Raw genomic sequence first — 10,796 nt, forward strand, 5'->3', positions numbered from 1 at the left:
GTATGTTTTTCAAAGTTTTTGTATTATTTTTATTTACTTCCTTCAATGCTTAAACTTCATTTCGCCTTTAATTAAGAAAATGTATGAAAACATTTTTCAAATTTAGACAAACCCTTTTTCAAGTCACACAAAGTTTATAATTTTAATCGCAAATATTTCTTTCAGTTTCACAAATAATAAAAACTTTTTCCTATGCTTTTATTATATAATAGCGTACACTTTTCCAGCTGAATGTTTTAGCCTATCTCTTTTACTTATTTTTTTATATTATTTTTTTAACCCGTTGCTAGGTTCTCTGCAATCTATCCCAATAAATACAGCATAGTCACTTTACATTACCACACTTTATTTTCCCGAAAACGCCATTTTCCATTTTGAGAACTTTAAAGGACTTTACTGATCATCCTGTATATGTGTGTGTCTGTAATGATATTTTTAAACCTAAATTAAATTTCACTTTCTGTCCTAATTTTTATTTTAAATTAGTCCACACTAATTTCATTTTAAAATGTTCTCTTAATTTTTGATCCAATTCCTATTTTTTTATTTAATTAATTCTACACACGCAATAGAAAACTGGTGACTTAAGCATCTTCTCATGCTCCGAACGAAGAGATAGAAATCTCCAATACTTGCACATATCTCTCAAAAATACTTAAGATTCCCTAGCCTAAATCGACACGTGCCAAAGAAATACTTATCTATATCTCACAGTAAAATCACTCAGTTTATCACCGACTCTTTTCTATCTAACCCTTTAGTGAAATAAATCGAAGTTAAAAGTTCAGAAGTTCCTTCTTTTAAGCCACGTAGTTGCTAATTTATGTTATATGTGCATGCATATATAATATGATTCAAAGCTTTTTTTTCCTGAAAGTTTTGAGTAGTTGCTTTAAGCTAATCATTCCATTTAACATTCTAATCCATAGCAATGTAATCGAAATCGAATGGCTCTGTCTATTCGATAAGCGCTACTGGTATGTAGTTTTACTGAATGTTAATAGAGTCTATATCCTTGTCTTTACTGTGTCCCTTTACTGTGTAATGTAAGAAGCTGTTTATGGAGCAGTGTATGGTACAGTATAAAGCAAAATTTAAGAGGCATTGTATATGTAGAAGACGAGCAGCATTCTCTCTCTAAGGTGTAAATATCGGAACTATAAATATGTTCTAAAAGTTTGTTTGTCTTAGAAATATTATTTTTAAGGAATCATTTCGTTATCATTGATGCAACTGGATCTTTCAATGAAATTCATTCATTAAAATTCCACGCAAGAGTCAGGAAGTTTCAGCCTATCATTCTGTAACGTACCAGACCTTTAAGCCAAACTGCCTGTCTCTAATACGGGTTCATGGCCATTCTGGAATCAAATGACATTAAATGTAACAAGGGTCCTTGGACAGATTGTTTTCTATCCATAACAAAAAGAATGTTTTCTTTCGCAGTCTGGCGATATTGGAAAAGCAAGGCATGTAATATACTAAATTAATTATATCTTGAGCAGGAACTCCAAAGATAAAAATTTCAAATTGTTAGGAAAACAAGAAATAAAGAGTAATAAATCATGTTTTTAAATCAAAATGGGTAATTAATCTATTACTAGAAACAATTTGAAAAATATGATAAAGTTAGAAAATCGATTGCAAGTATTTTAGTCTTAATTCCTGAAATTGCCTCCTTAATACCATGATGGTTATTATTAAAATGAGCTCGGATGTCAAAGCACCATTTTTAGATTTCCCCGAAATCTATTTTCAATCAACTAATTTTTGTAAAATTCATCAAATTTCAATACATTAAGTTTAAAACCCAAAATAAATCATATTATAACAATAATGATTTTTTCCCCAAAGGTACATAGATTTTTTTTTCTCTTCAATCCTTAGAAATAGTACAATAGACAATAAAATAGTGACCAAATGAATACGAAATATTAGATATATATAAGTTTACATAATACATTTTATTACATGTTATACGTTAATAAATAATATACGTTTTTTTTGTGTGTTAAATATTAAAATTGGGGCTTTAAAGTGATTTTGAGCATCATCGTTGCCATCATTTGCGTATACAATGTCATAAACCATACTAACACATGCTGATCATGCTGAAACATCGATCCTCTTGATGCCGCACACTTGCATCTTGAAAAATAAATGGCATATGGATTGTTTTCCTTTTTACTTAATAATGTTTTTTTTTCTTATTATACTGCCATCTTTACAAACTGAAGGTAAGACTTGCTTGTGCAGTTGGGACAAAACTCTGAAGTAGTATGTATCTGAAAGGACTTAGCATTACGAAAAAAGTTATGTAGCGACCAATTTCCATATTATAATTTTTAAATCTCAGATAAAAACGCAAGCGAGGATATAATAAAGATATAAGATATAATGATTAAACGAAAAAAAGTCCATTAACTTTCTGTAATTATAAGTCTACAATACATTCATTCTAATATAAGAGTAAGAAGAAAAACACAGAAGTGATGAATTTATAATTTCTTATTAAATTTTGAACCATGATAAATATGGTATTGTGGAATACATGGAAACTCAGAAAACTTTCTGGAGAATTTTCTATTTAAAAATGTTTTTAATACTCCAAAAAATATTCATTAAATATATCTCATCAATTTTTCATTATTCATTCTTTACTAATGTTTCTGGCAAATTATTCAATTATGTATTTCTTGGATCTAGAGGATAAAATGAATTTGAGGGAACAACAATTTTGTTTTTGTATTTTTTTCTGAGTAAGTAGTTATCGTTGCATTTATCACTGATAATTTTCATTGCATGATAATTGGGGCATTTTTATGTAAAAGAAACATATCTTTTATCTATTTGGAACATTTTATTTTATAATAGAAAAAAATTTAAACCTAATAACAGAATAGCGACCTTCGCTATTTTAAAGTATATATATTATCATAAATCAACAACTGACATTTATACATTTAAGTCTACATGGTACTATTTTTCACGCATGGTAATTGATTATTAATATTAATAACATGAAACCCTTTGGCTTTATTTACAGAAAGCAAGCAACTATATCGAGGATAAGGAAGATGAGACCTTGGTATCAATAGAGGGATCTCAAAATTATGATTTTGATTCTTTTCGGCAAGAGATGAAGATTTCAAGTATAGAGAAAGTAACTTATTTCAAATCACCGAAGACAGATTTTTTTACAAAATGTGTATATTCTAGTTGATCATGTTGAAGGAATCAAAACGTCTATATGTTTGTAGAATTGATGGAGTTGTTGGTGATGAAATAGATATGACAAATCCAAAAGACAAATTTGGTTTGATGATGAATGGTCAGTTGGTAGTTTCCATGATTCAGATAAAAGTTTTCTATTTTGATAGATATTCAATGAAATCCATAAATGTTTGGTATACCATATATTTCATGTATTTGATTTCTTTGTCCAAATCCAGAGAGGATGGAAATTAATTCCCAATTCGCCTCATCCATTCATTGGGATATTAGTGTATGTCTTATCATTGGTATTCGAACAGAATATATGCCATCATACATAACTATATTTCTTATATTGCATTGCAAATTAAGCACTCTAATGGACAAAGAAGTAAATAATTGAAAAAAAAAGCACAATTCTCATCGTTTGTTTCGAATGGTTTCAATCTCTTTCTTTTGTATTGTAGCTGTATACCAAAGATATTTCTGATTCTTTTCGTCACAATAGTTTTAAACGTCATTTCCTAGCACTGTGAAAGAACTGAAACATAAATTCTTTAACAAGCATCAACAGCTTACAGAAAAAAAATTAAATAGGTTAGATTTCTTTGTTTTCAATTGTTGATAAACTTGGAAAAAAAAGGAAAGTTGGTAATGATTTTTTTTGAAGAACAGATTTTATAATCATCGACAACTTGAAAAGGTTTTATTTGATCGGATTTAATTCCCTTAATCTTAAATTAAATCAGAATTTTCAAGCATTTATATTTAGGGAATTTTCGGATTTTTAAAGTATTAAAACTATAAATGCTTTTCTTTAATCCCAATTATTCGCAAAGAGCAACAATAACTAACAGAAAATACATCATTTGAATTCTAAACTAAACTGAAAATATCATATTAACTCAAAAATAAAAGTAATGTTAATAGTGTATTAATTTTTTTAATATGCAAACATTCATTTGGAAAACTATTCCTATAAAATGCGAGAACTGAATAAATTTAGAAAAAAAATTAAAATATATAAATGACTTTTGGATAACACATCTGTGGTTATATTTCACCATTCGCTTCTAGCATTAATGCATGGTTTTCAATTTTTAAAAAGGTCTGACTTTAAAATTTTAGGATTTTATGAAAAGTACTTATTTTCTATGTAATAAAGATAGTGAGCTTAAAGGTAGCTCTTATAACATAAGAATGAAACTATCATCAAGGGCTGAGAAAATGAAAACAATATTTAATAGGCAAAGAATAGGAAATGCGAAGGTAATAGATAAACTTTTTAGCTAGAATTTATTTAATATACATAAACGGAATTGAAATGCCACCATTTGAATTGAAAGGAAGCAGATGATCAAAGAATGAATGGATTAGTAAAAAAGAAGAGAAAAGGATAAGGCAAAGATAAGTTGATGTTATATTAATTGAATGGTGAATAAGGAATTATTTAATTGTGTTACATAAATACAAACACTTTTCGAATATAAATTGAGGAGATTATTTGAGATAAAGAATGCCTTGAATCAGAAAGAAATAGTTCTAAAAAATGATATGACAAATTAGTAGATATTGTAAATTATCCCTTATGTTTTTATCCCTAAATTCAACTGCAGTAAATTCAATTATTAAAGGAATGTCTGTTCTTTTTACACATAGATAAAAGTATTCAAGAAAACCATGAGATTGAGAAAAAAATACAAAGTTAATTCATTTCAAATGCTCATTTTATTAACAACAAATAACAATTTTTATAAAACACATAATATACAAGCTCTTATTTACAAATAATTGCAAATGAACAGTTAAGCTTTTTTACAAGTGTCCATGTTAAAATCCTCCGTCGTCCCCAAGCAACCTCCACAGAAGCATTGGAAACACATCTTATATAAAAGCAGATCTATACTAAGCAGATGCCTTAGGAAGATGAAGGCAGATGACCGATGTCAGCCAGCTGGAAGTCTACCTGCAACCAGGGCCTTAGTGAATCTATAAAAGAATGAAAATTATTTATTACTCTAATCGGTAAAAAGAATAGAATCATAAAAGTGATTTAATATAGCAAGAAAATTTTTCATAACCACACAGTTTCATGAGTCAATGATCTCCTGCCCAGGAAATCAAACAATGAATGCTTCTTAATTAAAATTCTACTAAATTCTAAAATTCCTTCTAGGAAATTAAAAATCGACTGTACAAAATATTTAGTTTTAAATTTTTTATTAAAATAAACAGGTATCAACCCAAAATTACTTCCATATCAATACAGAAAATTTCTATTAACTAAACAAAAAAAAGTGTGCACTTATTTTGTCACTTTATGTGAGAAGATTTCGTAGTTAAAATTTAGGACAAAATCAGTGAAAAAGCTTATGAGAAAGTAGAACTGAAATTAACATACCGAGCAAATAGTGAACGAACCATGTTGGAAATTTCATTTAACCTCTAAATGGGGGTCTTCCTCCTGTAGGGGGACGTACCACTGGTGGCTGGCCTTGTGCTGGCCTTCCAGGAGTAACAGCAGCTGCCCTGGCAACGTCCTGTTCGTTATGGAAGAATACATTAGGTCCAGCATGCAGATTGTTATTCAGATAGAAGAAATCTCCAGAGCTTCCGCAAGGAACAGCATCTTCGTAGCTAGAGCAAGTGAATGAAAACTGGTTGAAGACGGTCTGGTTACCGCACATGAAGGACCATTGGAGCATTTCGGATGTTCCATCAGCATGGACAGCGGTGTGGCAGACGTGGAAGATCTGACAATTGTTATCAATGTCGGCGTAGTATCCCTCGTTACTGCAGACAAAAGTTGTTCTCACGGCTCCGACAATGAGTTCTGCTCCATCCGGAAGTTCATAGGCTGCACGCTTGGACTGTAAAGCAAAATGTTATAGAGTAAAAAAATGTTGAAATTTTCATCAAATATAAAGCTGTATTCCAACATTTAATAAATAACTCTAAAGTAGTTGAACTATTTAGTAAGCTTTTGTGAAATAATTTTAAAGATAATTTGAGTTGTGATATAATTTAACATGTATTTGAAATACTATTGAATAACTTGCTGTTATGAAATGCATTTGGAAATGATAATTTGATATATAGAAAATTAGATTTTCCACTCATTAGTAAACAATAAATCTAATTAATCAATTTTTTAAAGACTTTGCACAACTTCTTTAAAATTTTAAACTAATTTTTGCACGTTACAAAACGACAAACAAAATTTTTCGAATGTGTTCTCAGACTTCGTATTTATAGTTTTTTTTACAGGATTTCCAATATTCATTAAATAATAAAACGACAAAACGTTAGTTTTGCCTTTTATCCTCTTTTATTAAATAATCTTTGGACATAAAAAAGGTACATTAGATTTTTATTTATAAGTTATACAATAAAAATAATTCCAACAAAGAGAAATGCATTATTGCTAATATTTAAAAGCATTATTTGTTATAAAAATATTTACGTCTAATTTGTAAAATAAAATACACTTTTTAAAATTTAATGTCCGTAAAAAAATCTTTAAAACTTTTATGGTTTCAGAAAATTAATCCTTTTTTCACATATCTCTACTTTTTATGAATATTTATTTCAAACTATACTCACTCTAGATGCAGCCAGTGAAAGAGCCAATGTGGACAAAACTGAAAGAAAATCCAGATATATGGTCAATTTAGTTTAATAAAACAGTAATAATATTTGTAATATGAAATTTTTATCTTCTTTTCTTTATATACAGGAGACGCACTTTTCTGTAATCGAAATTAAATAAATATAAAAATTATTTTATTTCATTCCGAATGTTAAAATATTTTGTTATTAAATATTAAAAAAGTATATCGCTTTAAACAAATATCTCATCTTAAAAACGAATATCATCAAGAAAAATACTTACAATTTTTTTAATTATTAGAGGTATTGCTTGAAAGTTAAAATAACAAATTTCGTAACGAATAAAGGATAGTGAATTATTGCATTAGATTAGAAAGCTTACTTTTTGTCATCTTGATGAAACGAAAATTTTTAACTTAACGCATAGAAGAATAAGGAAATAAAAGAAATCAAATAATTGCTTTATTTACTCTAAAACAAAATTACAATTGAATTTTTAACTCAAATAATTTATATAGTTTTTTTAATGGCTGCTGAATGCAAAGCAGCTTTAGATACTACGAGATTCATTCTTCATTGCAAAATTAATACAAAACTTTATTTTTTGTGGCTGCATTCTGTTTACATACTAAAAAGACAATGAAAATAGTTACTTAACTATTCTATACTATCTTTACGTCTTAATCAATTTAATTAATAACATAAAATCTTACAAAAAAGGGGGGCATGTTAAACGGATTTTAAATATGCATCTTTGCCTTTTTCCTTATTTACAATTATGATGATTAACTATATAAACTAACCTTAAGAAATACGTTATAAATTATTATTATTTTCAAAAGAGATATGTTTAAATATAATCATAAATCTCAAAATTCTTATTTTTTTCAACAAATATGGAACAAGAGTAATTTTTTAATCAAAGAAGGTGATTTAAAACGTCGAGATATAAATAATTATTATAATTTACAATTGAGAGAAAATTATAAGAAGTACTTACAGACTAATGCGATGGACAGTTTCATTTTGAAAGTAAAGGAAGTTTGAGGATCTGTAAAGAAATTTTTTAAAATCAAATTTGAATTTTTCTTTAAATTAATGTATAGTTGATACAGTATAAGAAATAAACTACATGATATCAAAAATAGATTATAATATTCAATTTTGAATGAGATTAATTAAGAGATTTCTTCACAAAAAAAAAGAATCTACTAATTGTAGAGCAGTCTGCGACTAGGAAATAAGGAAACGAACCAGATATATATAATCAGCAAAGATCAATTGGTGCCATTCTAATCACAATAATTTTTAATTTATGGAGTTTGGACACTTTACAGCATTTACTAGTTACGAAATAAAGGTGAACAAATCTAGGTTCCACACACAGAATATGAACTCTGTATATGAATACTGCATATGAACACTAAATGTACAGTGCTTGAAAGTCCTACATTAATTGTTATCTACAAAATAAAATGAAAAAAATCTTGGAGACATATACAATAACCATAAGACATTTTAATGTAGAGGTCTTGGAGACTTTATGGTATTTATTGTTACGAAATAAAATTGGATGAATTTTAATGTCAACTGATTAATTGTTCACTATAACTTCATACAAACACAATGCAAAAAAATTACTGCTCAGTTTCCTTTTTTAAACCTGTAAATTTGCTCTTTAAATCTGTGAACTATTGCAATATATCCTAGTCTACCAAACGGAATATACCTCTTAAAAGAACTATTTAGGGAAATTAGACCACATTGGTGTTATATATAAAGGGGAAATTCCATATATTTATCTAAAAGATGTAATATTAGACTTTCAAAAATTATATTTAGTTTCTCTATCTTGGAAATCATAGAGACTTATGATATATGAATAAGATCACTTCAAATTGATTGACCAAATATTAAAATCACCGAAAATACATTCTGTTATATAAAAATAAATACTCATTCTTTATATTTGTTCTATAGAAAGCTAAAATAAAGTCTAGTAATTATTACTTTTGATTGCAACTAATTATTGAGATAAAAATTTCTAAATTTTTTTAACAAATGGAGAAAGATAATTTTCTTTTATTTCGAAAGTTTATAAATGAATTCAACGATTCTTTAACGCTGAATGAATTTTATATTAACCATGCAATTCTTCAAAAAAAAAATTTATTTTAAAAGTAATCAGTGTATTGCGTTAATTAATAAACTTTACTTTCTTAAGCTGTCATTAAGACTATAATTTTTTAAATAGAACAATGATTATTTTATCACACATGATGAATCTTTTGCTCTGTGTGCTATTCAGAGTTCAAAAAAGCCTTTTTTTAATTTATTGCCCTTATTAAAATAGCTTCAGTTCAATCATCCGGTTTATCTAACAATCCCTTCAAATGCTGAATTTTCAGATTATTGCACCAATGTTGAATTCCTTCAAACATAATTTTTCCTATTGTAATTGATATATATGTTTGAATTTACTAGAGTGGAATATTTTTCGCTTTCTTTTTCCATTAATAGAATGAATATTGTGGCTCACATCTTTAAATTAATAATAAGCCTAAAATAAGCCTTTACAATTTTTCTATGAAGATCGCTTTGCTAATAACTTATCAGAGAAAATGGTAATTATTTATTGATGGGCTATTTAGACTCTTATTTATGCTAAAATATCTAAACACGATCAAATATTACATATGCATATATATAGAGAGAGAGCGAAAAAACACCAAGACACAGTGAAACCCTCACAAGGCACCAGATAAAAGCATAATAGCTAAATATTTCAATTCAACTAAAATAATCAGTAATATTATATCTGAAAATACACATATATTTAAACAGGAATAGACATTCAGAACTTCGAAATCTGTTTGCTAAAGTGCTCTTAAATACAATGAAATGTGCTTCACAATTACTACTTTCATTGAAGCTTCATTCTATAGAAAATTTTAAAAAAGAGTAAAATTTTCTCTTTAAATCCGCATTTTCAATGTAAAGATAAATATTGAAAAAAATACTTCGCAATTATTCCTTTACACGATTTCCCTTTAAGTATCCCAAGGAAAAATTTGAAAATCTTCAATTTTAAAACAAAGTGAAGCGAGGAGATACTGAAAGTGAACAACCAATACTCACTTGTATCATAGAAGAGAGAGAGAAACTGTATCTCACCAATCCGAGGAAGAAAAGGGATGCAGATGATGAGAGAATATCCCACCAATGCTTCATTTTATACCTGAGACCATCGGCAAGTTATCTGACAAAACGGGTTGAACAACCAATCAGAACAGGGATGCAAACTGACCACAAGTATGTCAGGAACTCTTCCTCATCCTTACAAGTTGGAAAGAGTAAAAATGAAAGTTGCTTTCACTTTTTTTCCTTTCAAAACCACCTAGAATCAGCAGATCTTTTTTGCTTTTTGGTTCATCTTTAGCTCGTCATCTTAAGATAATGAGAAAGGGGCGTTAGAATCTTCAGTTACCTGAGTTGAAATTTTTCTCCTCTGGCTCTGATAGTTTATGAATCATGTGATAATGAATTAGAAATTCTTGATTTCTTCTTTTTTTTTAAATTTGTGTATAGCTTTATATTTTTCCTTTTATTTGAAATATATACATTTTGATGAAAGGGACACATACATAAGCAAAGTTTCACACATAATCAAATTCTCATCTGAAAATTAAAATCAAATTGGACGAAAAAAATATGTCGTTTTTCTTTTTATTTTTTATTTTTATCTCTTTCAAGAAATGAAGCAGACGATTTGTTTTAAACGATTTTTAACAAATCATTGGCAGATGATTTTTCTCAGCCTATTTACTTTTCCTTTAAAAACTCTAAGTAATTTTATTAAAAACTAATTATGATTTTTTGCTTTGTTTCAAATTATTGCTTTGTAGTAAATTTTTGCTTTGTATCAATGGAGAAAAAAAATTTTAGTCAACAAAATCATGATTTCTTTGTCATTT

At 27.8% G+C, this 10,796-nt stretch overlaps 1 protein-coding gene across 1 annotated transcript; it reads right to left on the minus strand.

Moving 5' to 3' along the window:
• Positions 1-4,922: 4,922 nt before the first annotated feature.
• Positions 4,923-10,038, minus strand: LOC129963699 (uncharacterized). The gene is made up of 5 exons (XM_056078211.1): positions 9,961-10,038; positions 7,823-7,873; positions 6,817-6,854; positions 5,615-6,083; positions 4,923-5,202 (listed from the first exon to the last, which is right to left on the minus strand). Exons 2-4 carry the CDS (start codon positions 7,845-7,847, stop codon positions 5,652-5,654), a joined length of 495 nt encoding a protein of 164 aa, XP_055934186.1. The 5' UTR covers positions 7,848-7,873; positions 9,961-10,038; the 3' UTR covers positions 4,923-5,202; positions 5,615-5,651.
• Positions 10,039-10,796: the final 758 nt, after the last annotated feature.

This window comes from Argiope bruennichi, chromosome 3 (assembly GCF_947563725.1).
Source record: "Argiope bruennichi chromosome 3, qqArgBrue1.1, whole genome shotgun sequence".
NCBI lineage: Eukaryota > Metazoa > Arthropoda > Arachnida > Araneae > Araneidae > Argiope > Argiope bruennichi.

Excerpts from the sequence above, each read along its gene's own strand:
- LOC129963699 (XM_056078211.1), bottom strand. The coding sequence starts at position 7,847 with ATGAAACTGTCCATCGCATTAGTCT. Across the intron at positions 6,855-7,822 it reads ACTGTCCATCGCATTAGTCT|TTTTGTCCACATTGGCTCTT; the intron begins GTAAGTACTTCT and ends ATTTTCTTTCAG. Across the intron at positions 6,084-6,816 it reads TTTCACTGGCTGCATCTAGA|TCCAAGCGTGCAGCCTATGA; the intron begins GTGAGTATAGTT and ends TTTGCTTTACAG.